General features: G+C 42.3%; 2 protein-coding genes across 4 annotated transcripts in view; both read left to right on the forward strand.

Annotated features, from left to right (window-relative positions):
• Positions 1 to 1280: 1280 nt before the first annotated feature.
• Positions 1281 to 22064, forward strand: ro60 (Ro60, Y RNA binding protein). Of its 3 annotated transcripts, XM_055882714.1 has the most exons (10): positions 1283 to 1791; positions 5877 to 6467; positions 6720 to 6940; positions 7445 to 7591; positions 7688 to 7825; positions 11202 to 11318; positions 11612 to 11728; positions 11998 to 12144; positions 14002 to 14054; positions 19523 to 19610. In XM_055882714.1, the coding sequence occupies exons 2-9, from the start codon at positions 5894 to 5896 to the stop codon at positions 14047 to 14049; spliced, it is 1509 nt and encodes a 502-aa protein (XP_055738689.1). In that variant the 5' UTR covers positions 1283 to 1791; positions 5877 to 5893; the 3' UTR covers positions 14050 to 14054; positions 19523 to 19610. The 3 variants fall into 3 exon arrangements, with proteins under 3 accessions (XP_055738688.1, XP_055738687.1, XP_055738689.1); XM_055882713.1 differs by lacking the exon at positions 14002 to 14054 and having other exon boundaries at positions 1281 to 1791; positions 5837 to 6467; positions 19523 to 22064; XM_055882712.1 differs by lacking the exon at positions 14002 to 14054 and having other exon boundaries at positions 1282 to 1791; positions 19523 to 22064.
• Positions 22065 to 22360: 296 nt separating this feature from the next.
• cdc73 (cell division cycle 73, Paf1/RNA polymerase II complex component, homolog (S. cerevisiae)) overlaps positions 22361 to 22544 on the forward strand; it is a 37549-nt gene continuing 37365 nt past the window's right edge. Inside the window, exon 1 of the mRNA XM_055882715.1 lies at positions 22361 to 22528. Coding sequence (XP_055738690.1) covers positions 22398 to 22528 — 131 coding nt within the window. The 5' untranslated portion in view covers positions 22361 to 22397. The remainder of the gene's footprint in view (positions 22529 to 22544) is intronic.

The raw sequence follows: 22544 nt of genomic DNA on the forward strand, positions 1-22544 counted from the left end.
TGCCACTTTTATTGTGGCGACAACAAAATACAAAACAGTAATTTATGAAAACAAATCTATGGTTCTAAAAACATTTTTTTTTTTAGATCAATAATTAAAAAAATACAATGTTGACACTGATGTGTTAAGAATATTGGCCTGTAGAGAACGTTTCTACCTGTCTCAGCTAAAGTGTGGTGGGAAATACTCTACTAACCTTATATGTGTAGTTTTGGAGGGGGACTGTGTCGTACATACCCAGCAGCACTTTGTTCTTCACCCCCTCCATAGCCCCTAATGCTATAGAATAGATTGTAAGTAGGATACATATTGGCTTGTAGAGCAAAAACCTTTCTACCCGTCGCAGCTAAAGTGGGTTGGGAAATACTCAGTAGGGTCTCTACTAACCAAATATAGTTAGTTTCTCTATAAGCCAATATGTAATGAATATGCAGTGTCTTGCATTGCAGTGAATAGTGTGTGTGGAGTAATGAGTCATCAGTACTCTGTACTCAACCCGTTGCTCAGCAAGAGACCCATTTATTTTATTTAACCCTTATTTTACCAGGTAAGTTGACTGAGAACACGTTCTCATTTACAGCAACGACCTGGGGAATAGTTACAGGGGAGAGGAGGGGGATGAAAGAGCCAATTGTAAACTGGGGATTATTAGGTGACCGTGATGGTTTGAGGGCCAGATTGGGAATTTAGCCAGGACACCGGGGTTAACACCCCTACTCTTACGATAAGTGCCATGGGATCTTCAGGTACCATAGAGAGTCAGGACACCCAATTAATGTCCCATCCAAAAGACGGCACCCTATACAGGGCAATGTTCCCAATCACTGCCCTGGGGCATTGTGATATTTTTTTTTAGACTAGAGCAAAGGGTGCCTCCTACTGGCCCTCCAACACCACTTCCAGCAGCGTCTGGTCTTCCATCCAGGGACCAACCAGGACCAACACTGCTTAGCTTCAGAACAAGCCAGCTGTGGGATGCAGAGTGGTATGCTGCTGGCATTTAAGTGTATCTATTGAGTAATTCCAATAACATATATTTGTATTTTATTAAAAGTATTTCTATAAATATATGTCAAATTATCCATGTATTACAATGCTGTGAAAAACAGATGTGCTGCACCTGAGTGCAATTTTTTGTTGTTGCGATTTCCCCAAACTTTAGCATGTCTTTGCAGAGGGACTCTTATTTTGAAGGAGAAAATAAAACGTGTGTTCGTAAGTGCACACTGGCGTGCCAGTATGTCCGTTCATAAATTCAGAGCACACACTGGACGCTCTGGCCGAGGAGTAGGGTTTATCCGAGCGTTCTGACCTCAGAACGGTAGTCAAGCACCCAAGTTAACTGGTTAAAGTTAGCTTGCTAGCTACTTCCAGACATAAATGAGAGAACAACTCACTCTGACCATTGTTCTTGCAATAGCAGAGCTGTTTAGGCTGTGTTCTTGTTATATAGAGTGTTGGTGACTGTAATTGTGCTGCTGGCAACAATTTAATATTTTTTAATATTTTGCCGACGTTTACTGACACCGGTCATATTCAACGGGTGTTGCGCGTTCATAAATTCAGCAGTTATTCGGCACCCTGTCACACTCAGACGAGAGCGCTCTCAATTCGGATTAGATATCCAGAGTGAATTTACGAACGCACCCAAAAAGGATCCGCGATCTTGCGGCCAGCATAACATCCCGATGCTAGGAGAACGGTAATAGTCATCGTGTATGATTCCCCAGTGACGCCCATAAGACCTGAAAATCAACCATTAGCTACGTTATTAACTAGTCACAGAGTGTGGTAAGTGCAATAACTAATCTATGTGATGTTTTTGTCTTCAAAATAGAAACCGGAAAAATTCTAAAATTGCGTATCGCTAGGCCAACTACTGTGCAAACAGTGTGGCTAACTACAGCTAGCTAGCCATCATCGCAGCCACGAAAGTAACGAAAGTAAATTGATGCCAGTCACTAAACAAAGTCACTAGCTATGTTACTGGAGTGCTGACACACTTAGTCGTTTTACAGAAATACCGGTAAACGTTATTGAGCACTTTGTTTTCCTCCAGACTGTCTCTGGTCCATACAGCCATTGGTCCACGCACATGCTCGTTAAGACCCGTGGAGCCGGTGTTTCGGCTCGGAAAGTGTACCTCAATCCAGGGATGAGAAATGTGTTGTACTCCGATTTGTCCCGTTATCCCAACTGTTAAAACGAGAAGATTGAAATGAATTTATTTAAACGTATTGGTTTAACAGTTGCGATAATGGTACAACTGGGAGTAAAACTCATTTCACGCCCCTGGTACGTTTTCCGAAGCCATAATAACTTGCGCGGTGTTTGCAGTGACTTAATAATATTAACATGAAAGTGTCGGATCTGCTGGCTAGCTGCTAGCCAGAACTGCTCTGACTGTGACTCGAGTTGGTCTGCAGTGCTTTTATGTTTTCTGTAATGATAATTTAAATCGTTGTCATGCCCATGGATGCTTGTAGTTATCTATTAGGAATGTGGCCAGCCAGCTAGTTTGTGTGATAATTGTTAGCTGGCTAGCTACAGTACAGTAGCTAGCTAACATAAACTGACATAACCAAATTAAGCAGCTGCTGTGCATAGCATTTGGTTGTTGTCTACAGTAGCTAGTTTCACAGTCATCTATGTTAGCCAGCGGTATGACTGTTATTAGCTGGCTAGCCATACAAGGTCTACGCTAAGTCAGCTAATAGGCTTTTGCATAGTAACAAAAAACAATGGCGTGCATAAATAGAAACATAGGAACCAAGACAGTTGTCTGTCTTGTTTGCTGAACACCGAGGTAAAGGTGGTTTTATATTCACAAATTCAACAGACATTGGCCAAAAGCCATTTTTTTTTTTTTTTTAAATCAATAACTAATTTACCATTTGTCACCGAATCATCAACCTAGATATGATTTATTCTATAAATGTCTAGCATACTTTTACAACCTTTTGTTTTGAGTAAAAAAATCCAGTTTTTGACTTGTGGTCAAAGTTCTAACGAGTCTGTTATACCCTATTAGAAGGGGCCTGGCATAACATTCTGCATCTTCAGTCATATTAGATTACAGGAAAAAAGTACAGGATGAAGGGGTCAGGCCTGACTAACAAAGAAGACAGGTGGATGGATCAAGAGGACCAAGACAACCAAGAGGATCAACATGGGCATTCCACAGTGGAGATAAGGAAAACTAAGAGTGAACCATAACAAACATTACTGTTCAAAAGTTTGGGGTCACTTAGAAATGTCCTTGTTTTCAACAGTGAAGAGGTGATTCCGGGATGCTGGCCTTCTACGCAGAGTTGAAAAAAAAAAAAGAAGCAATTTCTCAGACTGGCCAATAAAAATAAAATATAAAGATGGGCAAAGAACAGACACTGGACAGAGATATGGCTTTTTCTTTGCAACTCTGCCTAGAAGGCCAGCATCCCGGAGTCGTCTCTTCACTGTTGACATTGAGACTGGTGTTTTGTGGGCACTATTTATTGAAGCTGCCAGTTGAGGACTTGTGAGGCATCTGTTTCTCAAACTAGACACTCTAATGTACTTGTCCTCTTGCTCAGTTGTGCACCGGGGCCTCCCATTCCTCTTTCTATTCTGGTTAGAGACAGTTTGCTCTGTTCTGTGAAGGGAGTAGTACACAGTGTTGTACGAGATCTTCAGTTTCTTGGCAATTTCTCGCATAGAATAGCCTTCAGAAGAAAGGTCTTTGTTTCTGGACATTTTGCACCTGTAATCGAACCCACAAATGCTGATGCTCCAGATACTCAACTAGTCTAAAGAAGGCCAGTTTTATTGCTTCTTTAATCAGGACAACAGTTTTCAGCTGTGCTAACATAATTGAAAAAGGGTTTTCTGATGATCAATTAGCCTTTTAAAATTACAAACTTGGATTAGCTAACACAACGTGCCATTGGAACACAGGAGTGATGGTTGTTGATAATGGGCCTATGTAGATATTCCATTAAAAATCAGTCGTTTCCAGCTACAATAGTCAGTGATGAATGATCATTGATGTTATTTTAATGGACAATGACGTGTTTTTCTTTAAAAAACATGGACGTTTCTAAGTGAACCCAATCTTTTGAACTGTAGTGTGTGTATGTATATACCAGAGGGTGGATAACAATATAAAAGGCTAGTATTTAGAAGTGGACGGTACATGTTTTGTTTTTAGGCTAAATGTATACATTATGATTTGCCTCAGAACTGTATGTGAACCCCTCTGCAATCTACTGGCACTAACCATTAAAACCTAGTACTTCAACAGGCTATTTGGTCTCTTTCTCTATCAAACTGCTAGCACAAAGCCTACGTGAATATGTGGTTTTTCACCAAAAAATATCAACTGGCTCTAATCAGCTCTACATAATTCAGCAGGGAGGTATGCAACTACCACACATTATACCCATTATACCAGTGGAGAAACTACGTCACCTACATAGGTATTACCATATCCCTTTCAACTCACATTCCTTGCAGAAAGAACTGTTTGCAAACCTTTTAAAACATCCAGAAAGACAGTGGTCTTAGAAGGGCATTTATACTTTAAAATACATATTGGATGTGGATGAAAGAATTCTGCCAGTGTTTTAAAGTCCTAGTTTCATATTTTTTCCTTTACCTCCAACTCTATATATCCAAGTGAGCCTATGAGGACCTTGGGGATCAGATGTACCATTATACCCTTTGATCAAACGTATAACAGACAGACACTGCTCAAAAGGAGTTGTTTGTGATATCTACACTCAGTTGCCACTTTATTAGGTTCACCACCCGATTCACGAAAATAAATTGCTCCTACATACACCAAGTCCCATGGTCTTTGCTCGTTAGACACTAAAGCATGCAGAGAAGTATTCTGTTACTGTTTGGTTGAACTTTAGACAGTCTGTGATGGTCTTTTGTAACTCAGAAAAGTTTCAAAACTTGTACTGACTGTAATAAACTCCAACTGGACTTAAAAACTTGAGCAGTCTTATCTCCTTTCCCAGTTTCATCAACAGTTTTGAATTCGCTCTGTACCAGATGCATAGGGGGTTGAACCTAATAAAGTGACCAAAGACCACTGAATCTCTAGACTTTCCAGAATGTGTTCTGGGATTACCCAGGGTATTAAACATTTGGCTGTAAGTGTTGAACAGTTGAATCTATTACCTCAGGAGATGGTACCATTCAGCTTGTCTGGGGATGACAAAGAAGGACTTTAATAGGAAATTATTGGAAGGGGCCTCTTTGCTGTTAAATTGGAGACGTGTAAATAAATGACTGTTGTGCCTTTTAACTACTTTAAAATGTGGAACTGTTGCACTAAAAATGCAACATTGATTTGGCATACAATTGAAGATTGTAAACTTACAACTTTATGTAAACATTGTGTAACTTCATATGGAACAAATTGCACTTGAAATGAACATTTCTTGCAAATAAATGCATATTTTCACTTTCTTCTGTGACAATCACTGATTTAATCATCTGTAAATGCAATATTTGAGATTTTATGTATTTCTATCAAATCAAAACTGGAATTTGTCCACAAAACATAAGGTTGTAAAAGTATGCTAGACATTTTATAGAATAAATCATATCTAGGTTGATGATTCTGTGACAAATGGTGAATTAGTTATAGATTTTTAAATGGCTTTTGGCGAATGTCTGTTGAATGTCTGATTTAAATGTCTGTTGAATGTCTGATTTAAATGTCTGTTGAATGTCTGATTTAAATGTCTGTTGAATGTGTGAATATAAAATCAACTTCACCTTGGTTTGCTGCTCACCCCAGCAAACCAGTGCAATTGTCCATTCAAAAAAAGTTTGTTACTTTCAGCTGAAACATCTGTGTCTCTACCTGTCCATCCATCTGACAGTTTAGAGGAGCTATCACATGGAGCCATCGGGACAGGATGCCAACGACCACGGCCAAAACTCAGTTGGCGACAGTGAGCACCCATGGGAGGTAACAGACATGACCAGGCTCCGCCGCTTCATCTGCTACGGCTCGGAAATGGCCATCTATGACACCAAAGAGCACCGGCTGGGCATGGAGAGTGCCCTGGCTCTGCTCTCCCTGCTACAGGAGGGCAGGGGTTGCGAGGTGGTGGAGGAGGTCAAGAGGCTGGCTCTGGAGGGCAGGCCAGTCAGGGCCAACCCTTCCCGGTTCGCCTTAGCTGTATGCTCCCAACATTTGGACCTGAATACCAGACAGGGGGCGTTCCGAGCCCTGAGTGAGGTGTGCCGGGCCCCAGAGCACCTCTTCACCTTCATCCAATACAAGAAGGAGGCGAAAGAGAGGATGCGGTGCGGGATATGGGGACGGGCCCTGAGGAAAGCGGTTTCGGATTGGTACAATAAACAGGACGCCATGGGTCTGGCTCTGGCGGTGACCAAGTATAAAACGAGAGAGGGCTGGTCGCATCAGGATCTGCTCAGACTCTCCCACGCCAAGCCTGCTAACGAAGGTAAGCTGCAAGAGATTTACAATGTACACACTGTCAAACGCTATTATGAATATACAAGGGTCATGGTGCAAGATTTAGACTACGGAGAATGTTTTTTTGTAAAAGGGTTATCCTCATGGATGAAATCAGTAATAAAATAGTATCTCAGTAAAGCCTTTAAAGTAACAAGTGATTGGTGGTATCAGGAAATGTGGTTCAATGCTCTTTTTCTTTTGTCTGATTTATGCTCTGACAACTCTGCTGTGCTTGCAGCGATCGTGTTGATCAGTAAATACGTTATGAAAGGATGGAAGGAGGTCCAGGGGGCATACGCCGACAAGGAGAACTCGGAGGAGGTGATCAAAGTCCTCTCATACCTGGAAGCGGTTGAGAAGGTCAAACACAGTGCAGACGAGATGGAGGTCAGCCATCTAATAGAGGAGCATAGTCTGGAGCGGGAACAACTTCTGACAGACCACCTGAAGTCCAAAGTGGTGAGCAGTGTGCACCCACCAACTTGAGTTTTTAACCAACTCTTTTTTCCCCGCTCAAATTAAAGTTGGTCCAATATTGAGATGTCCTCGTCACTGCTAGCTTTTTTTGTTAAAGAGTGTAGTCCCACTCCTCACATTTTTGGTTTATTAACTGTGATAGATAGGAAAGATAGAGGAGAGAGTGTGCTGAAATATAGCAGTGTGACAGATTCAAATCCATTGCGCGGGAGTATATGTAGGCTGGGGCCTGCGGCTTAGACCACTAGCCTACTCTAAGCCCAGTAGCCTACTCTAAGCCCAGTAGCCTACTCTAAGCCACACTCCTAGCTGTTTTTTACATCCAGCTCTATGTCTCAATGCCATATTAATGGGAAATATTAGCACCATATAATTATCATAGTGGAATTATCACTTTTTCATGTGTAGGGTCTCAAGACATCCTTATTACTTTTGTGGGATGGGGGTTGTTTTTTGTTCATGTATGATGCCTTTTCTTCACTGCAGGTATGGAAAGCATTGTTAAAGGAGATGCCCATGGAGTCAATGCTAAGGACTCTGGGTAAGATGACCGCAGACCAAGTCCTGGAACCAGGAAGCTCAGACGTGGCAGAGGTGTGCGAAAGGATCCAGAGTGAGGCGGCTTTAAAGAAGGTGAGGCGTACCTATGTCTCTCACCTTCTGACAACTGGGATTCATTCACATACTGCTTTCCCAGGGATTTATCTAACTGTTTTATTGTTGTCTTAGGCAAAACTCCACCCTTTCAGCGTCTTGACAGCCTCGGAAAACTACAAAAGGGGCCAAGGCAACCGGGGGAAAGTGAAATGGGAACCAGACGTTGACATCATAAAAGCACTGGACTCTGCTTTCTACAAATGTTTCACAGTAAGTTGAGCGTCACATATACCGATACTCACAGATAGGGCTGTGGCGGTCATGAAATTTTGTCAGCCAGTGATTGTCAAGCAATTGTTAATTAACATAAACATATTTAGCATAACCTGCAAGCCACTGATGCAGAACTTTGGAACATCATTTTAAAAGTCTAATACATTAATTTCATATAGCTTGCACCATCACAATAAATCCATTATTTATTTTAGACCGGTCTTAAGAAACTTGATATGAAGAAAATGTAGTCTATTTCAGAAGAACAGAATAGCATACTCTGAGTTGTCCTGATCTAGCTATGCCATATGGTTGTGGGCTACACTAGTTCATTTAGCAGACAAGATTTGCTTAGTATTAGTGGCATTGGTTTATGGTATGAAGAATACATTTGAACATAGTTTAATAAAATAGAAATAGAAATCGTTTGGAGAAAATATTGAGGGAGTGCGCACGTGGCTGTTCTGTGTTGAGCTGTTAACAAAGAAACAGGTCCTCCTATATGCTTAATTTAGAGCTATTTATTCAACTTCAGTTGTGATCCAAACGTTGGTCTATAGGTTTTGATTTGTAATATATTCTAAGGCTGCATGATGCGGCTAATGATTAGAAAAAGTTGCATGAAAGGCTTGAGCTCTGCTTTGTTTTTTGCTTACGCTGAACACACTTCATCAGTCTCTCATTCACAATTTGACAAGCACTTGATAGTGCCTGGAATTTCCCAGCGGCATCCCCCTTGTGTGGGCATATAATAATAATTCCCAGCTGCTTGCCCCAAAGCATCCAGGAGAAGAGCATTCGGAAAGTATTCTGACCCCTTGACTTTTTCCACATTTTGTTACGTTACAGCCTTATTCAAATATTTATTACAAAACAATTCCTCAATCTACACACAATACCCCATAATGACAAAGTGAGAACAGGTTTTTAGAAATTTTTGCAAATGTATTACAAATAAAAAACAGATACCTTATTTGCATAAGCATTCAAACCCTTTGCTATGAGACTCGAAATTTAGTTCAGAACAACAGCAAAAGGACCTTGTGAAGATGCTGGAGGAAACGGGTACAAAAGTATCTAAAATCCACAGTAAAACAAGTCCTATTTCGACATAACCTGAAAGGCCGCTCAGCAAGGCAGAAGCCACTGCTCCAAAACCGCCATTAAAAATGCCAAACTATGGCATGCAACTTCACATGGGGACAAAGATCGTACTTTTTGGAGAAACGTCCTATGGTCTGATGAAACAAAAATAGAACTGTTTGGACATAATGACCATCGTTATGTTTGGAGGAAAAGGGGGAGGCTTGCAAGCCGAAGAACACCATCCCAACCGTGAAGCACGGGGGTGGCAGCATCATGTTGTGGGGGTGCTTTGCTGCAGGAGGGACTGGTGCACTTCACAAAATAGATGGCATCATGAGGTAGGAAAATTATGTGGATATATTGAAGCAACATCTCAAGACATCAGTCAGGAAGTTAGAGCTTGGTTCCAAATGGGTCTTCCAAATGGACAATGACCCCAAGCATACTTCCAAAGTTGTGGCAAAATGGCTTAAGGACAACAAAGTCAAGGTATTGGAGTGGCCATCACAAAGCCCTGACCTCAATCACATAAAAAATTTGTGGGCAGAACTGAAAAGGCGTTCATGCACATTTGTGGCCTGCTGGAGGTCATTTTGCAGGGCTCTGGCAGTGCCCCTCCTTGCACAAAGGCGGAGGTAGCGGTCCTGCTGCTGGGTTGTTGCCCTCCTACGGCCTCCTCCACGTCTCCTGATGTACTGGCCTGTCTCCTGGTAGCGCCTCCATGCTCTGGACACTACGCTGACAGACACAGCAAACCTTCTTGCCACAGCTCGCATTGATGTGCCATCCTGCATGAGCTGCACTACCTGAGCCACTTGTGTGGGTTGTAGACTCCGTCTCATGCTACCACTAGAGTGAGAGCACCGCCAGCATTCAAAAGTGACCAAAACATCAGCCAGGAAGCATAGGAAGAGAAGTGGTCTGTGGTCAACACCTGCAGAATCACTCCTTTATTGGGGGTGTCTTGCTAATTGCCTATAATTTCCACCTTTTGTCTATTCCATTTGCACAACAGCATGTGAAATTTATTGTCAATCAGTGTTGCTTCCTAAGTGGACAGTTTGATTTCACAGAAGTGTGATTGACTTGGAGTTACATTGTGTTGTTTAAGTGTTCCCTTTATTTTTTTGAGCAGTGTATATTTATACATTTGCAGAAATAACAAAAAATACTTTTTGCTTTGTCATTATGGGGTATTATGTGTAGTTTTAAGGGGGGTAAACAATTTAATCAATTTTAGAATAAGGCCGTAACGTAACAAAATATGGAAAAGTCAAGGGGTCTGAATAATTTCGAATGCACTCTGTGTGAAAATCGTTTTGTTTTAGAAGTGACCGTTATCATGCACCTGTCTCGGGAACAGATGCTGGGGGGGAAAAAATGTATAATCTATGCACTTAATTTGCAAACGGTGGACGCTTTTCCCGTGGTTCATTTTCATGCCAGCCAGGTAGGTTATACTCTTGTTGTAAAGCGAAGCGATGTGTTTAGTCTTAAGAAAGTTGAGAAATAAATATAGTAGGCCTAGCCTATAGAAAGCTGATGGGATCCTCTTTTTAATAGAGGCCATCAACTGTTTTCTCAAGCAAATGCCTATGGGCTGTGGGTTTTCATGAAGTGTTTGATTTTCGATCACTTTTGCATTGATGTCACAGTGATTAGAGGGACAATAGAGTGCTGAGCAGGCTACTATTGACCATTAGCAGCATCAGAGCTTGGAGAACCCTAGTTACCGTGGCTAAATGGTCACATGGAATTTGACTGCGGTCGTTACTCGTCACCGCCGGTGTGGCGGTAAAGCGGTCACCGTAACAGCACTACTCACAGAGCATCCCACTGTTCTGAGTAGTGTTCACTAATGCGAAACGTTAATTGTCCACCACAATGAAATGGATAAGTTTGTCTCACACGATATCTGACGGCACTGGCTCAATTTTTACGAAACTTGGGTGAATGATGCGTCGTGCCATAGAGATCTGGGTTTTTCAAAATGACACTGACTTGTTAGTCACACACAATATCTTAATTGGGATGCATCATTCTTGGGGGACGACATGTTTACTGTTGCATGTTCTTTTTGTTTTTTTTTTCATTCGATTTTAGTCATTTAGCAGATGCTCTTATCCAGAGCGACTTACAGAAGTAATTAGGGTTAAGTGCCTTACTCAAGGGCACATTGACATATTTTTCACCTAGCCGGCTCTGTATTGAACCAGCAACCTTTTTCGGGTTACTGGAACAGCACCAGCAACCTGCCTCCTTACTTCACTTGTGTTCCTTTCCTGAGAACGTGGAGCCGGCGGGGAAGCGCTTTATGGTGGCGGTGGACATTAGCACATCGCTGAGCAGCATTGTTAAGGGGACCTCCGTCAGCACAGCTGTAGCGGCTGCAGCCATGGCCATGGTAAGTCAACACACTATGAGCAGGTACTCCTAAACAAGGCTAAATGACTAATGTAGTACTTTGCAGCTGTGTTTCAAAGTGGTGTCTCTAACATTTGGAAGACGGGTCTGTTGACACATTCTATGGATTTCTGCCACGTTTTCCCACATGCCCCCATCTCAAGAGAGCACAGGCATTGCATGTGTGCTTTGTAATGAGGACTTGTCATTTTTACATTTGAATGATAATTCCTGGCATCTTAGAGAGGGACTATTTCAGCATTGTGTTCTAAGTTGGTTGTATCTATGTTACAGGTTTTTGCGCGGACGGAGGCAGAGACACAGGTTATGGCCTACTCTGAAGGAGCTATAGTTCCTTGCACCATCACTGAAGGCATGTCTCTTCGACAAGTAGCAACCGAGCTGGTCAAGGTATGGAAACAAGAAGTGTCTCGCTGCAAACTATGCACCTCTGAATGACAAACTTTTTTTTAATGGAAAACTTGCTTGGAAAAAACGAATTTCACTTGCCAAAGTTTCTAAAAGTTCACTGAAAGGCAATAAGAAAAGCTCATTTCTGTTTTGCTACGCTGGGCCCTACTGAACATGATCAATTTCTCAGATAAAATATGAGGTTGTAAAATGTAATGACTGTGTGTTGTGTTCATAGCTGACCTTCTGTGTCAACCACCTGTTCACAGATCCCCAGTGGCTATACAGACTGTGCTCTCCCCGTCCTGTGGGCCTCGGAGAAGACGATCACCGTGGACATGTTCATCATATTCACCAACAGTGCCTGCTGGCACGGCGAGGCCAATCCAGCGGAGTGTCTGAGGATGTACCGACATGTAAGACACTTTGCTGTGGTCTACCACTGTCCTTCCCCTCTTAACTCCTTATTTTTTTGTTTGCATAGATATACAGCCTCATTATTACATCATTATATTGTATGTCATTACGTGGAACTACACACATATGTGGAACTACAACACTGTAGTGGCAAACATGGCATGACACAGCCGCAAATATTGTATGCTCTGATCGTTCTTAATCATGTCAAATTAAGTAGCCTGTTCAACCTCTCTTTCGTATCGTCTGAGATTCCCAAAAATTGGAAAGCTGCCGCGGTCATCCCCTTCTTCAAAGGGGGAGAGACCATTTCGAATCCCACCGTACCTTCTCCGCTGTGCAATCTGGTTTCAGAGCTGGTCATGGGTGTACCTCAGCCACGCTCAAGGTCCTAAACGATATCATAACCGCCATCGATATGAGACGTGTGCAGCCGTATTGATCGACCTGGCCAAGGCTTTCGACTCTGTCAATCACCACATTCTTATCGGCAGACTCAACAGCCTTGGTTTCTCAAATGATTGGCTCGCCTGGTTCACCAACTGCTTCTCTGATAGAGTTCAGTGTGTCAAATTGGAGGGCCTGTTGTCCGGACCTCTGGCAGTCTTTATGGGGGTGCCACAGGGTTAAATTCTCGGGCCGACTCTCTTCTCTGTATCCATCAATGATGTCGCTCTTGCTGCTGGTGATTCTCTGATCCACCTCTACGCAGACAACACCATTCTGTATACCTCTGGCCCTTCTTTGGACACTGTGTTAACTAACCTCCAGACAAGCTTCAATGCCATACATCTCTCCTTCCGTGGCCTCCAACTGCTCTTAAATGCAAGTAAAATTAAATGCATGCTCTTCAACCGATCGCTGCACGCACCTGTCCGCCAGTCCAGCATCACTACTCTGGACGGTTTTGACTTAGAATGTGTGGACAACTACAAATACCTAGGTGTCTGGTTAGACTGTAAACTCTCCTTCCACTCACATTAAGCATCTCCAATCCAAAATTAAATCTAGAATCGCCTTCCTATATTGCAACAAAGCCTCCTTCACTCATGCTGCCAAACATACCCTCGTAAAACGGACCATCCTACCGATCCTCGACTTCGGCGATGTCATTTACAAAATAGCCTCCAACACTCTACTCAGCAAATTGGATGCAGTCCATCACAGTGCTATCCGTTTTGTTACCAAAGCACCATATACTACCCACCACTGCAACCTCTACGCCCTCGTTGGCTGGCCCTCGCTTCACACTCGCCGCCAAACCCACTGGCTCCAGGTCATCTACAAGTCTCTGCTAGGTAAAGCCCCGCCTTATCTCAGCTCACTGGTCACCATAGCAGCACCAACCCGTAGCATGCGCTCCAGCAGGTATATCTCTCTGGACACCCCCAAAGCCAATCCTTCCTTTGGCTGCCTTTCCTTCCAGTTCTCTGCTGCCAATGACTTTAACGAACTGCAAAGATCACTGAAGCTGGAAACTCATATCTCCCTCACTAGCTTTAAGCACCAGCTGTCAGAGCAACTCACAGATCACTGCACCTGTACATAGCCCATCTGTAATAAGCCCATCCAACTACCCCATCCCCATACTATATTTATTTCTTTATCTTGCTCCTTTGCACCCCAGTATCTCTACTTGCACATTCATCTTCTGCACATCTACCATTCCAGTGTTTAATTGCTATATTGTAATTACTTCGCCACCATGGCCTATTTATTGCTTTACCTCCCTTATCCTACCTCATTTGCACACACTGTATATTGACTTTTTCTATTGTATTATTGACTGTTTGTTTATTCCATGTGTAACTCTGTGTTGTTGTATGTGTCGAACTGCTTTGCTTTATCTTGGCCAGGTCGCAGTTGTAAATGAGAACTTGTTCTCAACTAGCCTACCTGGATAAAAAAGGTGAAATACATAATAAAAATAAAATGAATGGTATATTACCCAAGCCTAGTCAGAGTCTGGAATATAAATATATGTACCAGTCAAAAGTTTGGACACCTACTCATTCAAGGGTTTTTATTTTGACTATTTTCTACATGGTAGAAAAATTATGAAGACAAACTATGAAATAACACACATGGAATCATGTACTAAACAAAAAAGTGTTAAACAAATCAAAGTATATTTTAGATTCTTCAAAGTAGCCACCCTTTGCCTTGTTAACAGCTTTTTCACACTCTTGGCATTCTCTCAACCAGCTTCACCTGGAATGCTTATCCAACAGTTTTGTAGGAGTTCCCACGTATGCTGAGCACTTGTTGGCTGCTTTTCCTTCACTCTTTAGTCCAACTCATCCCAAATCATCTCAATTGGGTTGAGGTCGGGTGATTGTGGAGGCCAGGACATCTGATGCCGCACTCCATCACTCTCCTTCTGGTCAGATAGCTCTTACACGGCCTGGAGGTGTGTTTTGCGTCATTGTCCTGTTGAAAAACAAATTATAGTCCCACTAAGTGCAAACCAGATGGGATGGCGTATCACTGCAGAATGGAGATCATACGTTAGTTCATCCGCTCTGCGTATCAGAAAGACACGGCAGTTGGAACCAAAAATCTAAAATTTGGACTCGTCAGACCAAAGGACAGATTTCCTCTGGTCTAATGTCTATTGCTCGTGTTTCTTGGCCCAGGCAAGTCTCTTCTTCTTATTGGTGTCCTTTAGTAGTGGTTTCTTTGCAGCAATTTGACCATGAAGGCCTGATTCACGCAGTCTCCTCTGAACAGTTGATGTTACTTGAACTCTGAGGCTGGTAACACTAATGAACTTATCATCTGCAGCAGAGGTAACTCTAGGTCTTCCTTTTCTGTGGCGGTCCTCATGAGAGCCAGTTTCATCATAGCTCTTGATGGTTTTTGCGACTGCACTTGAAGAAACTTTCAAAGTTCTTGAAATGTTCCATATTGACTGACCTTCATGTCTTAAAGTAATGATGGACTGTCATTTCTCTTTGCTTATTTGAGCTGTTCTTGCCATAATAAGGACTTGGTCTTTTGCCAAGTAGGTTCTATCTTCTGTATACCAACCCTACCTTGTCACAACACAGCTGATTGGCTCAAATGCATTAAGAAGGAAAGAAATTCCACAAATTAACTTTTAACAAGACACACCTGTTAAATGCATTCCAGGTGATGACGTCATGAAGCTAGTTAGTGTGCAAAGCTGTCATCAAGCCAAAGGGTGGCTACTTTGAAGAATCTAAAATATATTTTGATTTGTTTAACACTTTTTTTTGGTTACTACATGATTCCATGTTTGTTATTTCATAGTTTTGATGTTCAGTATTATTAGACAGTGTCGAAAATAGTAAAAATAAAGAAAAACCCTTGAATGAGTAGGTGTGTCCAAACTTTTGATTTGTACTGTGTGTACATATACAGTGCATTTGGAAAGTATTCAGACACCTTGACTTTTTCCATATTTTGTTAAGTCACAGCCTTATTCTAAAATTGATTAAATTGTTTTTTGCATCAATCTTCACACAATACCCCATAATGACAAAGAAAAAACATGTTTGTAGGAATGTTTGTTAATTTATTCTAAATATCCCATTTACGTAAGTATTCAGACCCTTTACTCAGTACTTTGTTGACGCACCTTTGGCACTGATTACAGCCTCAAGTCTTCTTGGGTATGACGATACAAGCTTGGCACACCCTGTATTTGGGGAGTTTCTCCCATTCTTTTGTACAGATCCTCTAAGGTTTGATGGGGAGCGTTGCTTCACAGCTATTTTCAGGTCTCCAGATATGTTCGATCGGGTTCAAGTCCAGGCTCTGGTTGGGTCACTCAAGGACTTTCTGAGACTTGTCCCGAAGCCACTCCTGCGTTGTCTTGGCTGTTTGCTTAGGGTCATTGTTCTGTTGGAAGGGAAACCTTCGCCCCAGTCTGAGGTCCTGAGCACTCTGGAGCAGGTTTTCATCAAGGATCTCTCTCTACTTTGCTCCGATCATCTTTGTCTTGATCCTGACTAGTCTCCCAGTCCCTTCTGCTGAAAAACATCCGCACAGCATGATTCTGCCGCCACCGTGCTTCACCGTAGGAATGGTCTCAGGTTTCCTCCAGATGTGACACTTGGCATTCAGGCCAAATAGTTCAATCTTGGTTTTGTCAGACCAGAGAATCTTGTTTCTCATAGTCTGAGAGTCCTTTTAGGTGCCTTTTGGCAAGCTCCAAGTTGGTTGTCATGTACCTTTTACTGAGGAGTGGCTTCTGTCTGGCCACTTTACCATAAAAGCCTGAATGGTGGAGTGCTGCAGAGATGGTTGTCCTTCTGGAAGGTTCTCCCATCTCCACAGAGGAACTCTGGAGCCCTGTCAGTGACCATCGGGTTCTTAGTCACCTAGGCCCTTCTCCCCCGAATGATCAGTTTGTCCGGGCGGCCAGCTCTAGGAAGAGTCTTAATGGTTCCAAACTTCTTCCATTTAAAAATGATGGAGGCCACTGTGTTATTGGGGACCTTCAATGCTGCAGAAATGTTTTGGTTCCCTTCCCCAGATCTGTGCCTCGACACAATCCTGTCCCGGAGCTCTACGGACAATTCGTACGTTCATCTCTAGGAAACATAATGTGTCTCCTTCCTGAGCGGTATGACGGCTGTGTGGTCCCAAGGTGTTTATACTTGCATACTATTATTTGTACAGATGAATGTGGCACCTTCAGGCGTTTGGAAATTGCTCCCAAGGATGAACCAGACTTGTGGAGGTCTACAATGTTTTTTTCTGAGGTCTTGGCTGATTTCTTTGGATTTTCCAATGATGTCAAGCAAAGAGGCACTGAGTTTGAAGGTAGGCTTTGAAATACATCCACAGCTACACCTCCAATTGACTCAACTGATGTCGATTAGCCTATCAGAAACTTCTAAAGCCATGACATCATTTTCTGGAATTTTCCAAGCTGTTTAAAGGCACAGTCAACTTAGTGTATTTAAACTTCTGACCCACTGGAATTGTGATACAGTGAAATAAGCTGTCTTTAAACAATTGTTGGAAAAATTGCTTGTGTCATGCACAAAGTAGGTGTCCTAACCGACTTGCCAAAACTATAGTTTGTTAACAAGAAATTTGTGGAGTGGTTGAGAAACGATTTTTAATGACTCCAACGTAAGTGTATGTAAACTTCCGACTTCAACTGTATTTTACACAGGTTTTGTGTATGTATATGTATGTATCTATATCTCGGCAAAAAGAAACATCCTCTCGCTGCGTTTATTTTCATTAACTTAACATGTGTAAATATTTGTATGAACATAACAATATTAAATAACTGAGACATAAACTAAACAAGTTCAACAGACATGTGACTAACAGAAATTGAATAATGTGTCCCTGAGCAAAGGGGGGATCAAAAGTAACAGTCAGTATCTGGTGTGGCCACCAGCTGCATTAAGTACTGCAGTGCATCTCCTCCTCATGGACTGCACCAGATTTGCTAGTTCTTGCTCTGAGATGTTACCCCACTCTTCCACCAAGGCACCTGCAAGTTCCCGGACATTTCTGGGGGGAATGGCCCTAGCCCTCCCCCTTCCGATCCAACAGGTCCCAGACGTGCTCAATGGGATTGAGATCCGGGCTCTTCGCTGGTTGTGGCAGAACACTGACATTCCTGTCTTGCAGGGAATCACGCACAGAACGAGCAGTATGGCTGGTGGCATTGTCATGCTGGAGGGGCATGTCAGGATGAGCCTGCAGGAAGGGTACCACATGAGGGAGGAGGATGTCTTCCCTGTAACGCACAGTGTTGAGATTGCCTGCAATGACAACAAGCTCAGTCCGATGATGCTGATACACACCGCCCCAGACCATGACGGACCCTCCACCTCCAAATCGATCAGGCCTCGATGTAACGCTCATTCCTTCAACGATAAATGCGAATCCGACCATCACCCTAGGTGAGACAAAACCGCGACTCGTCAGTGAAGAGCACTTTTTGCCAGTCCTGTCTGCTCCAGCGACAGTGGGTTTGTGCCCATAGGCGATGTTGTTGCCGGTGATGTCTGGTGAGGAACTGCCTTACAACATACCTACAAGCCCTCAGTCCAACCTCTCAGCCTATTGTGGACAGTCTGAGCACTGATGGAGAGATTGTGTGTTCCTGGTGTCACTCGGGCCGTTGTTGTTGCCATTCTGTCCAGCAGGTGTGATGTTCGGATGTACCGATCCTGTGCAGGTGTTACACGTGGTCTGCCACTGCGAGGACGATCAGCTGTCCGTCCTGTAGCGCCGTCTTAGGCGTCTCACAGTACGGTCATTGCAATTTATTGCCCTGGCCTTATCTGCAGTCCTCATGCCTCCTGCAGCATGCCTAAAGCACGTTCACGCAGATGAGCAGGAACCCTGGGCATCTTTCTTTTGATGTTTTTCAGAGTCAGTAGAAAGGCCTCTTTAGTGTCCTAAGTTTTCATAACTGTGACCTTAATTGCCTACCGTCTGTAAGCTGTTAGTGTCTTAATGACAGTTCCACAGGTGCATGTTCATTAATTGTTTATGGTTCATTGAACAAGCATGGGAAACAGTGTTTAAACCCTTTACAATGAAGATCTGTGAAGTTATTTGGATTTTTACGAATTATCTTTGAAAGACAGGGTCCTGAAAAAGGGACGTTTATTTTTTTGCTGTGTGTGTGTGTGTGTGTGTGTGTGTGTGTGTGTGTGTGTGTGTGTGTGTGTGTGTGTGTGTGTGTGTGTGTGTGTGTCTGTGTGACACTTAGATTGCACACAGGTGGACTTTAACTAATTATGTGACTTCTGAAGGTAATTGGTTGCACCAGATCTTATTTAGGATCTTCATAGCAAAGGGGCCGATACATATGCACGCACCACTTTTCCATTTTTTATAATAAAATAAATAATTAATTGATTTCACAAATTTGGACTACTTTGTGTATGTCCATTACATGAAATCCAAATAAAAATTAATTTAAATGACAAAATAGGAAAAACGCAAGGGGGTGAATACATTCGCAAGGCACTGTATATGCAGGTGTGAATTTACCACATGTGTTTCTTCAACTTGATTGGAGTCCATCTCAAGGATGATCAATGGAAACTCGATGCACCTGAGCTCAATTTTGAGTCTCATAGCAAAGTGTCTGAATACTTATGTAAACAAGGTGTTTTTTGTTGTTGTTTTTTGTAATACATTTCTAAATCTGTTTTTGCTTTGTCATTATGGGGTGTCGTGTAGATTGAGGAAAACATTTAATTTAATCAATTTTAGTATAAGTCTGTAATGTATCAAAATGTGGAAAAAGTCAAGGGATCTGAATACTTTCCAAAGGCACTGTGTGTGTGTGTGTATATATAATGGTGTGAATAGACAGTATGCACAGTATATGAATATAAAAGAGTCTCGATTGTGTTTTGGTTTTGCTAGAAAATGGGTATCTTCTCCAAACTTATGGTGTGTGGGTTGACCTCCAACGGCCTATCCATCGCTGACCCCGCCGAGGACAGGGGCATGCTGGACCTCTGCGGCTTTGACCTGGGAGCCATAGAGGTCATCCGTAACCTAGCCCTGGACCTGATCTGAGAACAGATTCTGGACAGTGCAAAGACGAGAAAGAAAAATATGGAGAGAATTGTTGGAAATACCTTGAAATGGATGTGGCTTGAAACGACTCAGAGAGCGGATTTAAAAAAAAAAAAGTTGATATTTACAATAACGATTTCTTCAATTTATCATAAATATCATAACCTCAAAAAAATAATAAGGTCTCCCTATTGGTCATGTTGAGAGGTTAGCATATCTTGGGGGTATGATGCATAATGTGCTTTCATTTCTAAATGGTAAAACAGATGAAAATACTCTCAAATAAAAAGGGACATCTGTACTTATTGAGCTCCCGAATGACACAGCGGTCTAAGCCACTGCCTCTCCATGCTAGAGGTGTCACTACAGATCCTGGTTAGATTCCAGGCTGTATCACAACCGGCCGTGATTGGGAGTCCCATAGGGCGGTGCACAACTGTCCCAGCGTCGTCTGGGTTAGAGTTTGGCCGGGGTAGGCCATCGTTGCAAATAAGAATTTGTTCTTAAAACTGACTTACCTAGTTTAAAAAAAATCAAATAAATACTCACACCTCATATCTAACATTTTTATTTTATTTTAAAATAATTTTACCCCCTTTTCTCCCCAATTTCGTGGTATCCAATTGTTAGTAATTACTATCTTGTCTCATCGCTACAACTCCCGTACGGGCTCGGGAGAGACAAAGGTCGAAAGCCATGCGTCCTCCGAAACACAACACAACCAAGCCGCACTGCTTCTTAACACAGCGCGCCTCCAACCTGGAAGCCAGCCGCACCAATGTGTCGGAGGAAACACCGTGCACCTGGCCCCCTTGGTTAGCGCGCACTGCGCCCGGCCCGCCACAGGAGTCGCTGGTGCGCGATGAGACAAGGATATCCCTACCGGCCAAACCCTCCCTAACCCGGACGACGCTAGGCCAATTGTGCGTCGCCCCACGGATCTCCCCGTCGCGGCCGGCTGCGACAGAGCCTGGGCGCGAACCCAGAGTCTCTGGTGGCACAGCTAGCGCTGCAATGCAGTGCCCTAGACCACTCATATCTAACATTTGAGCTCAAATCCAAAATGCTGGAGTATTGAGCCAAATTCAAAGTTTTAGCTTCACCGTCCAAATAAATACGTAGGGGGGTTTATGTATGAAGGAATCCCTGTATACATCTACCACTGGAGGATGGCTCAAAATAATGGCTGGAACACTATTTCACTTCAGTCATTACTACAAGCCTGTCCACCCCATTTAAGGTGCCACCAATCTCCTTTGATATGTTATAGCAAGTTTGATGTGAACATGGAGCCCTTTTTAATCTTGTCAATTTTCATCATTTAGCAAACTCACTTATCCTGTGTGACTTACAGGAGCAAATCAACAGATATTTCACTTAGTCTGTTCAGGGATTCGAACCAGTGACCTTTTGGTTACTAGCCCAATGTGCTTAACCGCTAGGCAACCTGCCTCCCCTTGTCCCTTATGTCTTCTTCAATTGGTCTAATCACTATTTAGAAGACTAACCAACTTATTTTGTTTGATTGCAGTATATATATTTTTTATTTTTTTATTAGGTCAAACTCATAATAGAATAGACTTGGTGCACTTAAACATGTAACATGCGAATCCATTTTGTTTATTTTGCTTAGTCACAAGTCAAAACAAGGAAGTATTTGATGCCAAGAGATGAGAGAGTGACTGTCATCATTGTCACTGGCAGTTTTTGGCAAACCTGCAAAATTGGTTTATTCCCTGGGTCGTGTTCATTAGGGCAGACGTTCGAAAAGTTTTAAAATCTTGTACAATGGAAAATTGAAAATGAACGTTTCTTATTGGACATTTGCAGGAAGTCCTTCCCTGTTTCAATTGGTTTTCTATTTGGTGCCTAATGATCACGACCCTGGAATCTATTGATTTTATGCATTACCAATGGCTTTTTCTATTGCTGTATCATGTTTTTGAAGGTCTAAACAAGGCCATTTAATAGTCTGAAGACTGAAGCTGCTAGACGCACATTAAAAGTATTCCAGTGTAGGAGGTTTATGATAAACAAGCACTAATGTTAGAATGTCAGTTACTAATGTTCCATAGAAACTCACTAGCTACTTTTCCATTGTAATAGATCCCACTGAATGTATCTTTGTCATACTTGTGTAACACTGTAGATTTTTAAAATGCAATGCTTTATAATTCTTCCAATATTGAATAAATAAAATGGGATAATACTAAAATGCTTTACCTTTTAGCAGTCAATTCAATGGGAGAATGATGGCTGAAGCTAAAATAGCGGAAGTGGAAAGTATTAACTGTGGTTTATTGAATTGTTATTTTCTGTCTTCTGTCATTTCAGATCAACTCTAATTTAGACAAGACAACCTTAATAAAGTGTTTCATGGACATTTCTTTACTATGTGTGTATTTACTTTACCAAATGTACCTTTTACAGAGAAGGCAAGCAAGTATTTTGTGGCTATAAAAGGGAATTCAAATTGTTTTGAGTCATAATGGCCATGAATGAATTATGATACATTTATACATTTTATATATGGAGAACAGAGATAATAAAAAGTGAAATGTAATGCAATTTGTGTTCAGAATAGACCTATCCATTGACACGGAACACAAATACAACTGGAAATTGGGATCAGGCATTCTGTGAGACCACATTGGATTATGTTGATAGGTGACTGGGGGCCTTGCAATCACGCTCGCTAGTTACATGAAGACAAGTGAAGATGGCGGACGTGTTGAGTGTTCTTCGCCAATACAACATCCAGAAAAAAGAAATCGTCGCCAAAGGAGACGAAGTTATCTTTGGAGAGTTCTCTTGGCCCAAAAATGTCAAGACTAACTATGTCATTTGGGGGTATGTTAAATTAGCT

Source organism: Salvelinus fontinalis, chromosome 26, assembly GCF_029448725.1.
Source record: "Salvelinus fontinalis isolate EN_2023a chromosome 26, ASM2944872v1, whole genome shotgun sequence".
In the NCBI taxonomy this organism is placed as follows: Eukaryota; Metazoa; Chordata; class Actinopteri; order Salmoniformes; family Salmonidae; genus Salvelinus; species Salvelinus fontinalis.